The sequence below is a fragment of the Saimiri boliviensis genome, chromosome 7, assembly GCF_048565385.1.
Source record: "Saimiri boliviensis isolate mSaiBol1 chromosome 7, mSaiBol1.pri, whole genome shotgun sequence".
Classification (NCBI taxonomy): Eukaryota; Metazoa; Chordata; class Mammalia; order Primates; family Cebidae; genus Saimiri; species Saimiri boliviensis.
Window position 1 is genome coordinate 11260055 of NC_133455.1, and position 20137 is coordinate 11280191.

A 20137-nucleotide genomic window follows, 5' to 3' on the forward strand; every position below is an offset into this window, starting at 1 on the left:
GTTGAGGTGAGCCGAGATCGCGCCATTGCACTCCAGCCTGGGTAACAAGAGCCAAACTCCGTCTCAAAAAAAAAAAAAAAAAAAAAAAAAAAAAAAAAAAAAAGAGATCGAGACCATCCTGGTCAACATGGTGAAACCCCGTCTCTACTAAAAGTGCAAAAAATTAGCTGGGCATGGTGGCACGTGCCTGTAATCCCAGCTACTCAGGAGGCTGAGGCAGGAGAATTGCCTGAACCCAGGAGGTGGAGGTTGCGGTGAGCCGAGATCGCGCCATTGCACTCCAGCCTGGGTAACAAGGGCGAAACTCCGTCACAAAAAAAAAAAAAAAAAAAAAAAATTCAGGAGCTATGATAATCGTATCTGAATAGGAGAACTATGAATATGAGAACAACTTCAATTTCTTTCTTTTTTTTTTTTTTTTTTTGAGACGGAGTTTCGCCCTTGTTACCCAGGCTGGAGTGCAATGGCGCGATCTCGGCTCACCGCAACCTCCGCCTCTGGGTTCAGGCAATTCTCCTGCCTCAGCCTCCGGAGTAGCTGGGATTACAGGCACGTGCCACCATGCCCAGCTAATTTTTTGCACTTTTAGTAGAGACGGGGTTTCACCATGCTGACCAGGATGGTCTCGATCTCTCGACCTCGTGATCCACCCGCCTCGGCCTCCCAAAGTGCTGGGATTACAGGCTTGAGCCACCGCGCCCGGCAACTTCAATTTCTTTTTTTTTTTTTTTTTTTTGAGACGGAGTTTCGCTCTTGTTCCCCAGGCTGGAGTGCAATGGCGCGATCTCGGCTCACCGCAACCTCCGCCTCCTGGGTTCAGAAGATTCTCCTGCCTTAGCCTCCTGAGTAGCTGGGATTACAGGCACGCGCCACCATGCCCAGCTAATTTTTTTTGTATTTTTAGTAGAGACGGGGTTTCACCGTGTTGACCAGGATGGTCTCGATCTCTCGACCTCGTGATCCACCCGCCTCGGCCTCCCGAAGTGCTGGGATTACAGGCGTGAGCCACCGCGCCCGGCCGTCAACTTCAATTTCTTAACAGGATTCTGGTTTCTGAGAGCTCTACCCAGAGTCCGCCTTTCCTTGAGAAGCAGGTCCCTCATCCTACCCAGCCCCGGGGATGTCCCAATGGGAACTGCATCTTCTTTTCTGTATCCTCTCTGTCTTTGGGCACAGAGTTGCTCAATCAACCTTTGATGAATGAAGAATGGATGGGGGTACCTCAGGCAGGATCTGACTGGGCCTTTTGTAAGAATGAGCAGGAAGGTCCAGGAAATCACTAATACTATGTTTCCAATACAGCAGGCCTGCTGTTTTCCTGCAAGAGAAAGTACATCTCTGGGATAAGCACCTTCACCTTCTCTCCACTTCTCTGGGACAATTAGCCAACACTGGGAGCTCCAGGGTCTCGGCCCTTCCCCCTTTGGTCCAAAATAACCTCCTCCCCTACTTCGAGCAAATGCTTGGAATTCTTTCAACTGGAGGACAAAGCCTTTCATCTGCCAATTACTGATAAAGAGAAAATGCAAATATGGGGTGGGGGGGAAGGTGATTCATCAAGGGCCCAACATTTATTGAGTGGCCACTTAGGACCCGGTGGCAGGGCAGGCATTCTGGGGGAGGCCAAGGGGAACAAACTCCCGGCTGGCCCATTCTTCTGTCGCGTTTGTGGTTTCCTCGAGGTTTGTAAAGGGAGGGGATTAAATTAGGTGACTACCCAGCCCCTTCCCACTCTGACAAGCCAGGAACTCCTCATGAGGTGATATATGGACTTAACCGTTTTTACACTAAGGTGGTTACCATCGGACCTTTTCCTGACGGCAGCTTTTGGGGCCACCATAAGGCCACCTGGGGAGAAAAAATTAGGGAGAAAAGGGCCTCAGGGAGAAAAATTAATTAGATTAAGCATTCTTTTTTTTTTTTTTTTGCTTTATTTCACTTAATTCACTTTGCTTCACTCTCCAAACTCATGCACTCTGCTTTGAACATGTTTATTTCATTATGGGGCAGTAGTAAGGCTGGTAAGTTACTAAAAAAAAACACGTGATGGCCAAGCCAGGCTCCAGTGTGAGCCCTGGCAGCGGCACATATGAGCTATGTGATCCTGGGTGAGTGGCTTTGCTTTTTTTAGTCCTAATATCCTCCTTTGCAAAATAGGAACAAACAAGACTATCTCTTAAAGGGTTCTTGTGAGAAAGACAGGAGCACATAAAACGGTCCACGGGCTGAAGGCAGAATGCGTAGCAGTCAAACTGAGGGTTACTGATTGGACGCCGCAGAGCCAACGTGGGCGATTTCAGTTTGGAAACAAATTTTGATGTTTCCCAGCCTCATCCTTGCTTAAAAGATTTTTATAGCTAGTGAACATGAATGAAAACAAAATTCAAAGAGTAGCCTTTGGGGGTGGGTGAGAAAGACTACAGAAAGACAGGGCTGGAAACTTCTAAGGTGAGTGTAGGGGAAGCTCTCTTAGGGTTACCAATGCGATGGTGATAGTGACGTCCTATGTCAGGCGGGGAAGTCCCCCACCATGTCTGTCTGATAGCTTGGGGACCTTATGGGGAAAGAGCAATCAATCATTCAGAGTCATAATTTCTCTGAGCCTCAGTTGCCCCATCTGCAAAATGACCTGCTCCAACTATCCCACAGTGTGAATGGCAGAAATAAAATGTCAGGCTCAAAGCCTGCTCTCTACGAAGTCCCTTTATACTCGCCCTCTTGCCATGTCATTTTATCATCATCTGTCACCCGCAAGGGCAGGCCTAGCAGGGCACCGCAGCTGGGGCTGGAGGAATGTTCAGGGCCACATTTCTCAAGCCTAGTCGATCTGACTGTTGCTCATGATGGGAGCACATCCCAGGATCAGTGCTGGGGTCATCACAAACACTAGTAGGTGGACAGGGACCTAATGACACCCCTGCATGTACGGAGGATGCCAATACCCTCTGCTAAGAAGGCCTGTATGATTCATCAAGGGGCACCAGAGTCCCCCTCACCCGTCCCAGAGCCCCATGCACCTTTCCACCGACTCTTCTATAAACCGCCAGCAAGGGCTTACCCTTCGCTCCTGTGCGGGCTGCGTTAGGAGGCGCCAGATCCGATTCTTTCCGTCTTTCGCTCCTGAGTATCTATCTGCTCCCCTCGCCGAGCGCAAGAGCCTTTAAAAAACGTCCAACTTCTGTTTCAAGGATGGTCGCCTCGTAAAGGACTCCACAGAGGCGGGCAGAATGAATGAATGAAAGGCCACGTCTTCCGGTCAGCTGCGGTCTGCAAAGGCTCTGGTCTGGCTGTATTTCCTGTACGTGTGTGTGTCCATATCTTTGAGTGCCGGGAGTTTAAAAGTTAGGCAATCCTTAAGAGGTGTGGAGCTGAGCTAATTTCCTTCTGAGCCCCTCAAATGCCTCCTCCATATGGCGGGTCCGCAAATGGGGGGATCTGCAGAGGATCACCTCCCACGAAAAAGACATGCAGCAGCAAAACAAAAAAAGAAAAAAATTACATATACAAAATGCTTTGAATTTGAGTCAGCCACACAGGTAATGTTGGGGGAGGGGTGGATGAAATAAGAGGAAGAGGGGTAGCCCTGGGCCTTGGGGGCAGGGACGGAGGTGGGGGATCGCTTTTGGGGGTGCCAGGCCCCGGGGGCTTTCACGCCAGCTTGTTCGGCTTGCATTTCCGCGCCTCCCGCTGAGGCCAGCCGTGCAAATCTGCACCTCCCTCCCCGCCCCCTCCTCCTTCCCTCCCTCCCTGCCCCGCCATCTCCGGGATGCGCCCGCCGCCTGCAACTCGGCCCTCCAAAAGTCAGCTCTGCACACAACTCCCGGGCGGCGGCGGCGGCGCCTGCGTGCAGAGGCGCACTCGTGACCCAACAACAAAACAGCGATGCCAGGGCGCTAACGGCGCCCGGTGCCTCCCGGGCTCCCTCCCGCCCCACACCTCCTCGGGCCGCCGCCCCCACTCCCCCCCGTCCCGGCCGGGAGCCCCCCCCAACTCGCCCCGCCGCGAGCTCCGAGCGCGATCGGCAACAATGTTTACGTTCCGGGGATTATGACGTCGACGCCTCCCCCCCCCCCACAACTGCTGAAAATGGTTTCCTAGGACTTTGCAAACGGATCTGCCTAAGTGTTGGTGCAAAACTTTGTAGATCTCGGCTCTGGCTTGCTTTATTTATTTATTTTTTGGTTTGTTTTCTTTGGTCTTCCCTCCTTCCTCCCTCGGCCAAAATGCAGGGGGCAGGAGTGTTGACAATTAATTGGTGAACTCTCCTAAAAAAATGGAGGCAGAGAAAGACTCTGGAAGAAGATTGGTGTGTAGCTTTTTTTTTTTTTTTTCCCCCAAATCTGTATCTGGCATATGATAGATCTTTTTTTTTTTTTTTTTTTTTTTTTTTTTGGGTTGTTTCTCGCTGCCTTTTCTTTCCTTTTCTGTATTTTGCAAGAGGACCGGGAAAAAAAAAATAATAAATTGCATGCAAAAGGAAGCAAGCTGCTTACTCCAGTCCCTTTTGAGGCTTAGAGTCTCAGACACTTAAGTGGGGAGGTGGTATCGCGGAACGGCGTGGAGGCGGGCTGAGCAGGCTCGGGGTTCGCCCGGAATCTGGGGGGCTGCGGGGCCGGGCGCTGGGCGGTGGAGGGAGGAGGCAGGGGGATGCGGGGAGTGCTGGGGGAGTCTCCTTAGGAAGTGAGTGTGCGCGCGCGCTTGTGGGGAGATGAGGCAGCTGCTGGTGCGTTTTGGGGTCTCCGATCCGAGCTTTGTGGCGGGCCGTCTGCCTCTCCCCCTCCCAAGCCCCATCCTCCTCCCCCCACCTCCTCTTCGTGCACTGGCGGGCGGACGGCGGGGGCGGCTGGGGTCTCAGCCCTTCCTTCCATTTCAGCTTTCCAGCTTCCCCGGTAGCTCGGGGGCGGCTCCAGCTTTAGAAATGCCGCCGGCCCCCGGTTCCGGCTTCCCGGCTCTGCCGCCGCGGCCGCCGGGGCTGCTGTTACCGCCGAGCCGGGCGCCGCAGCGGCTCCTCCTGGGGCCTACATTTGCCCCGCCAGCCCGTGTCCGGAGCCCCCTTCCCGGGTTACATAACCAGGCTCCCGGCCGAGTGGGCAAAGCCCAACACATTTCGGGGGCGGGGGGCAGGGGAGGGCCCCCAGATGTCCCTTCAATGGCTTCCAGAGACACAGGAGGGGAGTGCCCGGTGTAGAGCGCAGCTGGACCCTAGGGGTGCGGGCCCCTCTCCTTGTCCTGCTTTTCAGCATCTTGGGCAGTTGCGCAAAGTTGCCTGGGTTGTAATGGTGGGGTGCAGGGGGCGCGCGGCTCCTGCACCTGTTAGTGCTGGGCCCAGCGTTAGAGGAGACCCCCAGCTCCCCCGGTAACGTCCCGGGCTCTCTGGTTTGGGTCCTCGCAGCGCCCGATTGACCGCCAGCGATACGACGAGAACGAGGACTTGTCGGACGTGGAGGAGATCGTCAGCGTCCGCGGCTTCAGCCTGGAGGAGAAGCTTCGCAGTCAGCTGTACCAGGGGGACTTCGTGCACGCCATGGAGGGCAAAGGTGAGGCGCCCCCTCCCCGGCCGCCCTCTGCGCCGCGGGCCGAGCGCACGTGGGGAGGGAGCTGCCGGTGGCTGGGTTCGTATTTCGCGCCCGCGTCCCCCATTCCAGGGGATCCGGTGACGAAACGAGGCCGAGCACTGGGGGTGGGGTGGGGTGGGGTGGCGAGAGAGGAGGGCAGGCGGTAAGGGGGGCCGGGCATGGGCCTAGGCCGGGCCCGCGCCCACCACTAGCCCCAGGGTGGGCAGAGTCAGGGGGCCGGCGGACCGAGGGACCTGAGGATGGACTGGCGGACTGGGGGAGGGCGGGAGCGTCGGGTCCTCCCCCTCCCCGAGCCGGTCGCGCTCCCTGCGCTGCCAGGGGTGCCTTCCCCTGGCTGGAACTGGGTTCGGGGCGCCCCTCGGGCATCCGGTGAGGCCCCCCAGGCCTGAAATCTTCACAACCCCACGCCCGCTCGGGGCCTGCCAGTGAGGAACTGGTGATGGGGGCGAGGCGGGTGTTTGGGGTGATGCGCCCTTAGGCCTGGGGTCTGCAGAGCCGCGTTTCTCCGTGGGCTCTGCCAGATTGCATCAGGGACCCCGTGCGCCGCGAAGCTGTTGACCTGAACCCCGACCTGGGCCCGAGCTGTCTAGCGCCACAGCCTTGACAGGTGGAAGCCGGCAGTTGGAGTCAGGGGGTGACTTCCCTTCAGGCTTCTGGGGGAGATCCCTGTCCCCTGGCAGTTTGAAGTGAGGAAATGGGTCTCCTCCCAGGCCTGAGACTCGGAGAACTCTGTTCCTTGGGGGCCCACCCAATTTACAGCGGAATTTGGGGACGCCTTCAGGGTTTTGGAGACCTTCAGGGCCTGGGTTTCTTTCTGGCTCTCCCACTACGGGAATGGTGGAGGTCACCCTCCAGATGTTAAGGTGACGTCCTCGCTTGCCTCTGAGGCCTCCAGAGCCCTGGCCCTCCCAGCCTGCAGCCAGTGTGGCTCCTGGTTGAGGAACCAGCCTTGCCTGCGCGATTGGGGTTCGGAATATGCCCTACCTAGCCTTCCCAGGCCCTTGGCTCATTTTTCCCTCTTAGATCTTTGAATTTCCTTGAAGTTACAAAGTTTCCATTTTGTTCCCCCCCACCTCTTGGAAAACCCTTGCATCCCTCAGTGAGCTGATAACGGGAGTGCCTCCTTCCCTCCTCCAGGTTCTGGTTGAGTGCCTGTGGCTCTGAGGTTAGCCCTGAGAAGAGACTGTCGCAGCTTCGAAGTTTTGCGATTTGTCTTTTGTGCCCATTACCTCCTGGGGTGCTGGGCTCTGGTGGTGAGGAGTAGTTGTCGGGGGAGGGAAGAAGAAATTTCTCCCAGCCTGCCTGGTCCTAGAGCAGGGTGCTAGTCCCAGCTGATTTAAATTTTCTCTGCAGAAATGGAATTTTAATTATTCTCCTTTCTTCCCCCATTTTTACTGAGCTGAATCTTTTGGTGGATCCTACCTTCGAACAATATGCAAACTCTTCTAGTCATTTGGGAGGAATTCTCAGCCCAGGATTTCAGAGCTTTTTCTCAGGCTCATTTGAGGAAGTTGAAGCTGACCCTGGGGGATGGGTGCTTTGGGTGGGTGGGTCTGAGGGCCGGTATTCCAGCCCCGGAGAGCTAAAGTGTATCCTTAGATCTGCTGTCCCGGCTTCTTTTAAAGGGGAGGGCCCTGGGCTTTGCTCTTTAATTTGGATCTAGCCCCAAAATTTGAGGGAGGAGCTGAGAATCAGGAGCCCTTAGCCGGGATTCAAAATACACGCTTCTTAAACTTCTCTTCCTTTAAATCCTTAGGAATCCCCATTCACTGTGAGCCCCTGGGGATCTGAGCTGCTGAGGTCAGGGCTTTCCCGGCTTTGGGTTTTGTTCTGTCTCTCTTCGGAGGGGAGTTGTCTTGGCCTCCTCCTCCCCCGAGGCTGCCCTGTGAACTGTTTCCCTGGGCTAGCAGCTTCAGTGGCCTGAGGCCACTTCTGTCTCCCTTCTGCTAGTGGGCCAGGGAGGCCTTCTTCCCTTGTGGATTACTTTGGTTACCTGAAGCTTTGGGGTACGTGAAAATTTATCTCAAGCCCCATCACCTCCATATTTAGGGGTGTATGTTTGGGTCAGAGTCACTGGTTTCAGAATTGGGGAAGGAAGGAAATTAGTCAGCGGCCCCCTTCATCCTCCAGGACTTTGGGTAAGGATATGGGGACTGCACTGGAAAACCCCAGACATGGAGCGAACCTGGGAATTTTCCTTGGGTCCTTCTATGCTCCCCTTATGCAGCCTTCCCCCAGGAGCCTCCCTCCCTGTTATCCAGCTGAAGCAAGGACTGTGATGGCTGCAGCAGAATTTCACTCTTAAGACAACAAAGCTGTGCCCAGTTCCCTAGTTATTTTGGCACCAAATACACAGTTTCCAGGGAAACCGGCTTTCCCCCCCTCCCCTTCACTAGGCAGGATATTACAATAAGATTTTCACTGATGCTCAGCTACAATGAGGGCCCTCCTCCCAGCCTCCTCTCTGGGCCTTCAGATCCTCCCAGGTGGCATTCTTCAATTTTGCAGTCCCTTTACTTTCTGAGCGCGGCTTGGGATGCGTGTCTCTGTCTATCCCTCTTTCTCAGCTGTGGCTGGGGCTCCTTTTGTGCGAGGCTCTTTGAGTCTTCCTCCTCAACCCTTGCTGGCCTTGGGCTGTTCATTGACAAGTTTGGACCGGTGGGGCATGCAGGGAATGACTGACTGAGTAGGCAGAGGAGCTGATCGTTGGCATGGCTTCTCTTGGGCTTTGCCTAATCCATTTCCCGATCATTTTCCAAGGAGCTTTTGCCGTACAGCTGGTGCCTGCATCTCCTGGACCCCCTGCCCCTTCGTCCATCAGTTTTCTTCCCGTAACCAACAGATCCCGGTTCATTTGCTCCTTCGTGACTTAACCAACTTGTTTTAATTCAAATATCCAAACAGATTTCAACTATGAGTACGTACAGAGAGAAGCTCTCAGGGTTCCCCTGATATTTCGAGAAAAGGATGGACTGGGAATTAAGTAAGTTGCTGAAACTAATCGCTCCTTCCCCCGTCTTCCTCCCTAACATACTTTATAGCTTGGGATGGATTTCTTCCACCCTCTTTCCACCTCTCATCACTGAGAAGGATCTTTGTCATGATCTGGGAACAGCATCTCCTTGTTCAAGGCCTGACAAAGGGGAAAAACTCTCCAAAGACTGGTCTTTTGCAGGGACTTTTGGCAGAGAGGACGTAGAGGAATTAAGCAATGTTGACTTTTTTCCCTGACCCACCCCAGTTACACTCAGTGACCTCCTACAGTCAGTTGTACCTCTCCTCCTTCCCCGTGCCCCAGAGCAGGAAACTGAGGCAGAGCCTGAGCGGCAAAGAGACAAGTCGGCCTCTAAGCCAGACCCAGAGCACCTAATACACGTTTCTTACGCAGATTCCCACGACGTGTGTTTCCTGGGGGTGCCAGTGTCTCCCCTTTCTTTGCCTGCCCCACAGCCTGCCTCTCCACCCCTCCACTGTGTCTGTTTTCATTCACTGAGATCTGACAGAACTCCAGGTCGGGGAGAGGTCCCTGAGGCAGGCTGGAAGAACAGGTTTCTGCCCCTTGGGCAGGGGTAGGGGAGGAGGCTTGGGGTGTCATCCCAGGCTGCCTCTCTCCAGCATCTGCTGCCAGACTTGCTCAAGAGTCCATTCCTGTGAGGAGGAATGAAAACTTGGGCATCATTGTTAATTAACAGTGAATCGTAGCCCATATTACCAAATCCCTGGAACTAGTACACTGCGTGTCTTTTTTTCCCTCTGAACTTAAAGGGGTCCCTCCCACTTCCCATACAACTCCTTATGGAGAGTATTTTCTAGAGGGAGAAAGAGACGTAGAGAGGGCTCCCCACCCTGAAAGAAAGCAGGTGTTTGAATCTCCAGCTCTAGCCCCTGCCTTTGACCCCACACTTGAGGCTTCCTTGGAAAAATCGGGTGGACAGTGGATGTCCCACCCTCTGCAGAGGTTCGAGTTTCAGTTGCCTCCGGGGGTAGGCAAGGGCCTCAGTGCTTCTGGAATGACCCTCCCTGGAGGCATCAACGGGTCTTCCTCCCTGCCTCTGGATTTTCTCATTTTGAGTTCTCAAACAGAGGGCAAGGGACCTCTCTTGGGAAAATGGTTTCCCCGGGCCAAGGGTAGAGTCTTGCTCTGCTGTCTGTGGCCTCTCACCACAGGTCTGTGCTCCTCTTTCCCCAGGATGCCTGACCCTGATTTCACAGTCCGAGACGTCAAACTCCTAGTGGGTAAGTCGCTTGCTGTGCGTGTGGCTCAGAGATGCTGAAGTAGGGCAGGGGAAAGAGGCACTCACCACCTGCTGCCCGTTTCGACTTTTAAAGGCCTCTCAAAAAGAAAGTTCCCACGGGAGGGGGCAGGAGCAGGTGTGAGCTGCAACCGTTTCATTCTGGAGAGCAGGTAGGATTGCAAAGTCAGAAGAAGCTGTATCAGAGGGCGTTGGCCAGTTCACAGTTTTATGAGGCCCACGTGGACCCTGCCTCCAGCCTGGGCGTCAGCAGCACTATCTTAGATCTCTCCTCTGCGTTTGTTTGTGGGTTGCCTGGTAAATACTGGGTGCTCTGTGATCCCTCATAGACTTTCAGGCTTTCGAGGGGAGTAGCTATTCCTCCTGGTTCCTCAGGGTTCTAGACAGGCCTGGAGCAGGGCTTGGAACTGTGAGCTCAGCAAATGCACACGCGCTCCCTGAGCACCTGCAGGTGGCTGATGATTTAGTGCTCTGGACGCTCAGCCAGGTAGTAGGTGGCATTTCAGATCTTACAGGCCGTTGTTCAATCAATCTGTTCTTTCCAGAAAAATACTTTTTGGCTGCATGGCGGGCAAGGTCAGAGTTGCAAGTGGATGGATAAGTTCTCTGCCCTCTTGGTGGGTGCAAGAGGCAATCAAGAAGTAAACAGTGGGTCAGGTGCGGTGGCTCACGCCTGTAATCCCAGCACTTTAGGAGGCCGAGGTGGGCGGATCACGAGGTCAGGAGTTCAAGACTAGCTTGAACAATACGGTGAAACCCTATCTTTACTAAAAATACAAAAAATTAGGTGGGCATGGTGGCACACACCTGTAGTCCCAGCTCCTCAGGAGGCTGAGGTAGGAGAATCGCTTGAACCTGGGAGGCGGAGGTTGCAGTGAGCTGAGGTCGTGTCACTGTACTCCAGCCTGGGTGACACAGCAAGACTTGGTCTCAAAAAAAAAAAAAAAAAAAGAAAGAAAAAAGGACGTAAACAGTGGGCTGAGGGCAGTGACTTATGCCTGTGGGTAGATCGCTTGAGCCAGGAATTTGAGACCAGACTGGGAAACATAGTAAAACGCTGTCTATCAAAAATTAGCTGGTTGTGGTGGTGCATACCTGTATTCTCAGCTACTCTGGAGGCTGGTACGGGAGGATCACTTAAGTCCAGAGGCAGAGGTTACAGCGAGCTGAGTTCGTGCCACAGCACTCCAGCCTGGGTGACAGAGTGAGACCCTGCCTCAAAAAAGAGAAACAAGTGGCCAGGCGCGGTGACTCAAGCCTGTAATCCCAGCACTTTGGGAGGCCGAGGCGAGTGGATCACGAGGTCAAGAGATTGAGACCATCCTGGTCAACATGGTGAAACCCCATCTCTACTAAAAATACAAAAATTAGCTGGGCATGGTGGCTCACGCCTGTAGTCCCAGCTACTAGGGAGGCTGAGGCAGGAGAATTGCTCGAACCCAGGAGGCGGAGGTTGCGGTGAGCCGAGATTGCGCCATTGTACTCCAGCCTGGGTAACAAGAGCGAAACTCCGTCTCAAAAAAAAAAAGAGAAAAAAGCGAACAGTCTTTACAATGATATATCTGGCTGGGCACGGTGGCTCATGCCTATAATCCTACCACTTTAGGAGGCTGAGGTGGAAGGATTGCTTGAGACAATGAGTTTGAGACCAGCCTGGGCAAAATAATGAGACCCCACCTCTACAAAAAAAAAAAAAATAGCCGGGTGTGGTGGTGTGTGCCTGTAGTTGTAGCTACTAGGGAGGCTGAGATGGGAAGATCACTTGAGCCCAGGAGTTTCACTCTAGCATGGGCGACAGAGCGAGACCGTTTCTAAAATAAGTAATACTGATAAAAGGAAATGTCTTTTCTGATGGTGACAGGGCTATGTAGAAATAAACAGAACAATGGCATGGCATGTGGTGGGTGGGGCTGCATTTGAGACAGGGTGATCAGGGAGGGCCTCTCTGAGCTGAAGGGGCGCATTTGATCAGAGACCTGACTGATGAGAATCAGCTGTGGGAGAAGACATTCTAGGCTGAGGGAAGAACAAGGGCACCCAGAAGGTGGAGATAAAGCTGGGGTGTGGAGGAACTGAGTGAGCTAGTGGGAAGGCAGCAGAAGAGGTGGCAGAGGCCTCGGGGCTGGGATGTGGGGGCCTCCCAGGGCCCTGTAGGGAATTTGGGTTTGACTTGTAGTGCGTTGGGAAGTCACTGGGGAGCGTTAAAGTGGAGCACAGGGATTATCTCTCTGTGGTCTGATTATTTTCTTGGGATGGGTTTCAAACATTTTTTTCTTTTCTTTGACACAGAGTCTTGCTCTGTCACCCAGGCTGGAGTGCAGTGGTGAGATCTTGGCTTAATGCAACCTCTGCCTCCGGGTTCAAGCCATTCTCCTGCCTCAGCCTCCCAATTAGCTGGGACTACAGGTGCCTGCCACCATGCCTGGCTAATTTTTTGTATTTTTAGTAGAGATGGGGTTTCAACGTGTTAGCCAAGATGGTCTCCATCGCCTGACCTGTGATCCTCCCACCTCGGTCTCCCAAAGTGCCAGGATTATAGGTGTGAGTCACTGCGGCCGGCCTGAAACATTTTTATTTACTTTTATTTATATGTGTTAGAGACCAGTCTCATTCTTTTGTCCAAGGTAGAGTGCAGAGGCTTGGTTATGGCTCACCGCAGCCTGCAACTCCTGGGCCTAAGCAGTCCTCCTGCCTTAGCCTCCAGAATTGCTGGGACCATAGGGGTGTACCACCACACCCAGCTAGTTATTTCTTATTTTTGTACAGATGGGATCTTGCTACATTGCCTAGGCTGATCTTGACCCACTGTATGTGGCCACATTGAAAAAATTGAGATAATATTTGCGTACTATAAAATTTGCCACTTAACCATTTAAAAATGTACAAGTTGTCCAGGTGCAGTGGCTCACAGTTGTAATTCCAGCACTTTTGGGAGGCTGAGGCAGATGGATCACTTGAGGTCAGGAGTTCAAGACCACCCTGGCCAACATGGTGAAACTAAAATGTGAAATTCACCAGGTGTGGTGGCACATTCCTGTAATACCAGCCATTTGGGTGGCATGTGCCTGTAGTTCCAGCTATTAAGGAGGCTGAGGCAGGAGAATCACTTGAACCTGGGAGGCAGAGGTTGTGGTGAACTGAGATCACGCTACTGCACTCCAGCTTGAGTGATGGAGTGAGACTTGTCCCCCCACCAATAAAAAGGTGCAAGTCACTGGTTTTAGTAGTATATTCAATGTAGGGGATGGCTGTACCACCATCCCCACTAAATTCTGAAATATTCCTTTTTTATTTATTTATTTTTTTTAAAAGACAGAGTCTTGCTCTGTCACCCTGGCTGGAGTGCACTGGCTCACTGCAACTTCCGCCTCCTGGGTTCAAGTGATTCTCCTGCCTCAGCCTCCTGAGTAGCTGGGACTACAGGCGCACACCACCATGCCCGGCTAAATTTTTGTTTATTTTTTTTTTGAGCCAGAGTCTTGCTCTGTTACTCAGGCTGGAGTGCAGTGGCACAGTCTCAGCTCACTGCAACCTCCGCCTCCTGGGTTCAAGCAGTTCCCACCTCAGCTTCCCGAGTAGCTGGGATTACAGGCGCCTGCCACCACGCCCTGCTAACACATGCAGGTTTTTGTCGAACATACATTTTCACTTCGGTATATCCTTAGGAGTGGAATTGCTGGATCACGTGGTAACTGTTTAACTTGCTGAGGAACTGCCAGACTGTTTACAAAGCAGCTGTGCCATTTTATACTCTCATAAGCAGTGTGTGGGGGTCCAGTTTCCCTACATCCTTGCTAACACTTATTATTGTCTGTCTTTTTGATGATAGCCATGCTAGCGGCCGTGTAGTGAGGTGATTTGATTGAAGTGTTATAGAAGCCAACTCTGGTGTCTATGTAGGGGATGAAAGCAGCTGGCCAGTCAGTGTGTTGGATGATCCAGCCGGAATAATTGACCCAAAAATGTGTTAACATATGCAGGCTGGGCGTGGTGGCTCACACTTGTAGTCCTAGCACTTTGGGAAGCCGAAGTGGGAGGATCGCTTGAGGCCAGGAGTTCAAGACCAGCCTGGGCAACATGGCAAAACCTTGTCTCTACAAGAGGCACAAAAATGGTCAGGCGCTGTGGCTCACGCCTGTAATCCCAGCACTTTGGGAGGCCAAGGTGGGTGGATCACCTGAGGTCAGGAGTTTGAGACCAGCCTGGCCAGCATGGTGAAACTCCGTGTCTACTAAAAAGACAAACTACTAGCCAGGCATGGTGATGGGCCCCTGTAATCCCAGCTACTCGGGAGGCTGAGGCAGGAGAATTGCTTGAATCCAGGAGATGGAGGTTGTAGTGAGCAGAGATCAGCCATTGCACTCCAGCCTGGGCAACAAGAGCAAAACTCTGCCTCAAAAAAACATAAAAACAAAAACACAAAAATTAGCTGGGCTTGTGGCATGTGTCCATAGACCCAGCTACCTGGTAGCTTAGGTGGGAGATCACTGGAGCCTAGGAGTTTGAGGCTGTTGTGAGCCAGGATCACGCCACTGCTCTCCACCACACTCTGTCAGGGCAGCAGAGTGAGATACTGTCTTAAAAAAAAAAGAAAAGAGGGCAGTAGAGGTGGCTCACACCGGTAATCCCAGCACTTTGGGAGGCTGAGGCGGGCAGATCACGAGGTCAAGAGATTGAGACCATCCAGGTCAACATGGTGAAATCCCGTCTCTACTAAAAATACAAAAATTAGCTGGGGGTGTTAGCGGATGCCTATAGTCCCAGCTACTCGGGAGGCTGAGGCAGGAGAATCGCTTGAACTCGGGAGGTGAAGGTTGCAGTGAGCCGAGGTCATGCCACTGCACTCCAGCCTGGTGACAGAGCGAGACTCCGTCTCAAAAAAAGAAAAAAGAAAGCAGGAACAGCCTCCAGCCCCCTCTCCCTTGGCATTTCTGTGACGATCAAGTGGGGCGATGAATGTTAAAAGTGCTCTGCAGATGGACAGCTGCTCTGAACTGGGAGGAGGCCCCTGACTGCAGTTGGCATGGGAAATTATGATGCCCATTTTGGTCTTTAAGCTGCACACAGGCTTCCGGAGGGGGTGATAGGGCACATTTGTTGTAAGTGACCTAAGTGCAAATGTAACTCTAGCTGTCATAAGCAGAAGAGAATTCACTGGCTTGGGTATAGGTTCAGGGTGTAACCTCCATGCACATTGACGTCTGGATGCTCCAACATGGTGTTGAGAAGTTGACTCTGTTTCTCCTTCTGCTTCCCAGTTCAACTCCCTCTTTCCACTTCATTCTTTTTTGTTTTTAAAGATGTATATCTGGGAATAGAGCATTACAATGGTAATATGCATGCTACAATAAACGATGTGTGTATTCAGGAAGGTAATGGAAGACAGACTTTTATTTTGTGTGAGATGGAGTCTTGCTGTTGTGGCCCAGGCTGGAGTGCAGTGGTATGATCTCTGCCCACTGCAACCTCTACCTCCCGGGTTCAGGTGATTGTCCTGCCTCAGCCTCCCGAGTAGTTGGGATTACAGGTGTCCACCACCATGCCCTGCTAATATTTTATTTTATTTTATTTTAGTAGTGACAGGGTTTTGCCATGTTGGCCAGGCTGGTCTCAAACTCCTGACCTCGTGATCTGCCCACCTCAGCCTCCCAAAGTGCTGAGATGACAGGCGTGAGCAACTGCACCCGGCTGTCCGCTTCATTCTTGGCAGGCTTCTCCCCATGGGAGGGTAAGGAGGGTGGGTGAAGAAGGAGCCCACAGCAGCTTCAGACATCTATCCTGCCAGCTAAGAGTCCTTCCCAAACCCTTAAGTGTCTCTGCATTGGCTTTGACAGGCTTAGCACAGCCTTGGGCCAGACCGGAGCTGCTGGCTGGGGTCAGCCCAGCACAATCATGTGGACTGAAAGTGGGGAAGCAGTGATTCTCCAGGGTTGCTGGGTGACATAAACACGGCCTTAACAGACATGACAAGTTCTGCTGTGGAGGGCAGTGTGTGGGGAAGACTGGACCAGACCTCCCAGTCACTGCGGGGTCACAGCCTCTGTCTTCCACTGTCTTTCCTTTCACCATGGCATGTGGCTGTTTGAGAAATGGACTTGTGCACTACCAGGTGTTCAGGCCACAACTTGGGGCTGCAGCCTCTTCTCTAATGTCCTAAAATCACGCTTTTCTCTATCAGCAGTCTGTTCTAAGCTGCAAGCCTTTTTTTTTTTTTAAAAAAAAAGGCAGTTTCCATTTCTGTGACACTGTACCCTTAAAAAAACCATTCATTGAAGTATAATATACATACCAAAAAGGGCACATATGGTAAGCACATAGCTCGATTAATTTTAACAAACAGAACACATCAGAGTAACCAGTACCCAGAACCCCCTGTGTCTGCCCGTCCAGTCTCTGCCCTCCACTACTGGCGAAACTGACATCTAGCTGCATAGATAAGTTTCACCTGTTTTCATACTTTTTGCCAGTGAAAAGAGTTCTTTAGATATTCTGGATGTGAGTCTTTTGTCAGATATATATATATATATATATATATATATTCCTAGGCCAGGAGTGGTGGCTCACGCCTGTAATCCCAGCACTTTATGAAGCCAAGGTGAGCAGATGACCTGAGGTCAGGAGTTCCAGATGAGCCTGGCCAACATGGTGAAATCTCATCTCTACTAAAAATACAAAAATTAGCTGGGGGTGATGGTGGACCCTTGTCGCTGGGCCCCCAGCTACTTGGAAGGCTGATGCAGGAGAATCACTTGAACCCAGGAGATGGAGGTTGCAGTGAGCTGAGATTGCACCACTGCATTCCTGAATAGCTGGAATTACTGGTGCATGCCACCACACCCAGCTAATTTTAATTAATTAATTAATTAATTAATTTTTGAGACAGAATTTCACTCTTGTTGCCTAGGCTAGAGCACCCAGCCTAGAAATTCTTAATTTTAATACAGACTAGCTCTGCTTGGTGCATTAATTCTTTTTGTGTCTTGCTTAAGAAATTTTTGCCTACTCTGAAGTCACGAAGATATTCAGATGTTTTTCTCAAAAAGCCTTATCGTTTGAACTATCACACTTTGATCTATAGTTCATTTGGAATAGATTTTTTTATTTGGTGGAATATGAGATCAAGGTCCCCCTTTTTTTTACATATGGATGTCCAGTTGACCGAGCATTATTGTTATTATTTAAAAAAAAAATCCCGGCTGGGTGCTGTGGCTCATGCCTGTAGTCCCAGCACTTTGGGAGGTCAAGGCGGGTGGATCACCTAAGGTCAGGAGTTTGAGACAAGCCTGACAAACATGGGGAAACCCTGTCTCTACTAAAAATACAAATATTAGCCAGGCTTGGTGGGAGATGCCTGTAATCCCAGGTACTAGGGAGGCTGAGGCAGGAGAATCGCTTGAACCCAGGAGGCAGAGGTTGCAGTGAGCCAGGATCATGCCACTGCACTCCAGCCTGGGTGACAGAGCGAGACTCCGTCTCAAAAAAAAAAAAGATTGCACTCTCAGTCCAGGCATGGTGGCTTAAGCCTATAATACCAACACTTTGGGAGGCCTAGGAGGGAGAATTGCTTAAGTCTGGGAGTTTGAGACCAGCCTGGGCAACATGGTGAAACCCCATCTTTAGAAAAAACCCGAAAATTAGCTGTACGTGGTAGCGCGCACTTGTAATCCCAGCTACTTGTAAGGCTGAGGCAGGAGAATTGCTTGAATCCCAGAGGTGGAGGCTGCAGTGAGCCGAGATCATGCCACTGCATTCCAGCCTGGGTAACAGAGAGGGATCCTGTCTCTAAAAAATAAGAAAAAGAAAAAGATCGCCTTCTCATGTGACCCTTCGTGTTTCCATATGAATCTTTTTTTTTTTTCCATATGAATCTTAAAATCACCTTGTCAATATTTCTTTTTTTAATTTATTTTTATTTATTTTTATTGCATTTTAGGTTTTGGGGTACATGTGAAGAACATGCAAGATTGTTGCATAGGTACACACATGGCAGTGTGATTTGCTGCCTTCCTCCCCATCACCTATATCCGGCATTTCTCCCCGTGCTAACTCTCCCCAACTCCCCACCCCGCACTGTCCCTCCCCTATTTCCCCCCAACATACCCCCGTGTGTAGTGCTCCCCTCCCTGTGTTCCTGTGTTCTCATTGTTCAACACCCACCTGTGAGTGAGAACATGCGGTGTTTGATTTTCTGCTCTTGTGTCAATTTGCTGAGAATAATGGTTTCCAGGTTCGTCCATGTCCCTACAAAGGACACAAACTCTTTTGATGGCTGCATAGTATTCCATGGTGTATATGTGCCACACTTTCCCTGTCCAGTCTATCATCAATGGGTATTTGGGTTGGTTCCAGGTCTTTTCTATTGTAAACTGTGCTGCAATGAACATTCGTGTGCATGTGTCCTTATAGTAGAACGATTTATAATCCTTTGGATATATACCCACGAATGGGATTGCGGGTCAAATGGAATTTCTATTTCTAGGTCCTTGAGGAATCGCCACACTGTCTTCCACAATGGTTGAAATAATTTACACTCCCACCAACAGTGTAAAAGTGTTCCTATTTCTCCACATCCTCTCCAGCATCTGTTGTCTCCAGATTTTTTAATGATTGCCATTCTAACTGGCGTGAGATGGTATCTCAATGTAGTTTTGATGTGCATTTCTCTAATGACGAGCATTTTTTCGTCATTAGAAAAATGATGAGCATTTTTTCACGTTTGTTGGCCTCCTGTATGTCTTCTTTTGTAAAGTGTCTGTTCATATCCTTTGCCCACTTTTGAATGGGCTTGTTTGTTTTTTTTCTTGTAAATCCCTTGTCAATATTTCTTTAAAGGTTGCTGTAATTTTGCTTGGCATCTTGTTGATTCTGTGGATCAATTGGGGAAATTTCTTTCTTTTTTTTTTTTTTTTTTTTTTTTTTTTTGAGACGGAGTGTCGCTCTTGTTACCCAGGCTGGAGTGCAATGGCGCGATCTCGGCTCACCGCAACCTCCGCCTCCTGGGTTCAGGCAATTCTCCTGCCTCAGCCTCCTGAGTAGCTGGGATTACAGGCACGCGCCACCACGCCCAGCTAATTTTTTGTATTTTTAGTAGAGACGGGGTTTCACCATGTTGACCAGGATGGTCTCGATCTCTTGACCTCGTGATCCACCCGCCTCGGCCTCCCAAAGTGCTGGGATTACAGGCTTGAGCCACCGCGCCCGGCCTTGGAAATTTCTTATACTGAGTTTTCTATTCAGTGAACACGGCATATTGTTCCTTTGATATGTAGGGTTTTTGTAGAAGATTTGCATTTCTTCTTAGAATTATTCCTAGTTTTATTTTTGAGAGGTTGCTCTTTTAAGTAATTATACCATCTATTAATAACATAATATAATATCAGTTTTATTTATTCTTTCCAATCGATATGCCTTTTAATATATTTCCTTGTGTTGTTGCACTGGCTGCGACCTCCACAATATACTCTCTGTTGTAGGGGTCCTGCTCTGTTGCCCAGGCTGGAGTCCAGTTGCGTGATTATAGCTCACTGCTGCGTCTGCCTTCTGGTCTCAAGTGATTTTTCCACCTCAGTTTCCCAAATAGCTTGGGACTACAGGTGCGCCACCATGCCCAGATCATTTTTTTTTTTTTTTTTGAGACTGAGTTTCACTCTTGTTGCCCAGGCTGGAGTACAATGGCACTGCCTCAGCTCACTGCTACCTCCGCCTCCCGGGTTCAAGTGATTCTCCTGTCTCAGCCTCCCAACTTGCTGGGACTACAGGTGTGCACCACCACGCCCAGCTAATTTTTGTATTTTTAGTAGAGACGGGTTTCACCATGTTGGCCAGAGCGGTCTTGATCTCTGGACCTTGTGATCTGTCCACCTCGGCCTCCCAAAGTGCTGGGATTGCAGGTGTGAGCCACCACTTGGCAACCAGATCATTTAAAAATGTTTTCTAAAGGCAGGATTTCCTTATGTTGCCTATGCTTGTCTTTTTTTATTTTTCCCCCGAGACAGAATGTCACTCTGTTGCCCAGGCTGGAGTGCAGTGGTATGATCTCGGCTCACTGCAACCTCCACCTCCCAGACTCAAGCGATTCTCCTGCCTCAGCCTTGTGAGTAGCTGGAATTACAGGTGCACACCACCATACCCAGCTAATTTTTGTATTTTTAGTAGAGATGGGGTTTGACCATGTTGGCGAGGCTGGTCTTGAACTCCCGACCTCAGGTGATCTGCCTGCCCTCCTCGGTCTCCCAAAGTACTGGGATTTACAGGCATGAGTCACCATGCCTGGCCTTTGCTTTGCTTTTCATCCAGCCTGCGGTTAAA

At 51.0% G+C, this 20137-nt stretch overlaps 1 protein-coding gene across 8 annotated transcripts in view; it reads left to right on the forward strand.

Annotated features, from left to right (window-relative positions):
• Positions 1-3125: 3125 nt before the first annotated feature.
• Positions 3126-20137, forward strand: part of KDM2B (lysine demethylase 2B) — a 173581-nt gene continuing 156569 nt past the window's right edge. For 2 of the 8 annotated variants that reach the window (XM_074402144.1, XM_074402145.1), the window contains exons 1-4: positions 3126-3298; positions 5393-5537; positions 8481-8559; positions 9766-9812. In XM_074402144.1, the coding sequence (XP_074258245.1) occupies positions 3236-3298; positions 5393-5537; positions 8481-8559; positions 9766-9812 (334 nt within the window). In that variant the 5' untranslated portion in view covers positions 3126-3235. Of the gene's footprint in view, positions 3537-4007; positions 4307-4667; positions 4724-5392; positions 5538-8480; positions 8560-9765; positions 9813-20137 lie in introns of those variants that run through there. The other 6 variants (XM_039471711.2, XM_039471713.2, XM_003932165.4 and 3 more) reach the window with 5 other exon arrangements.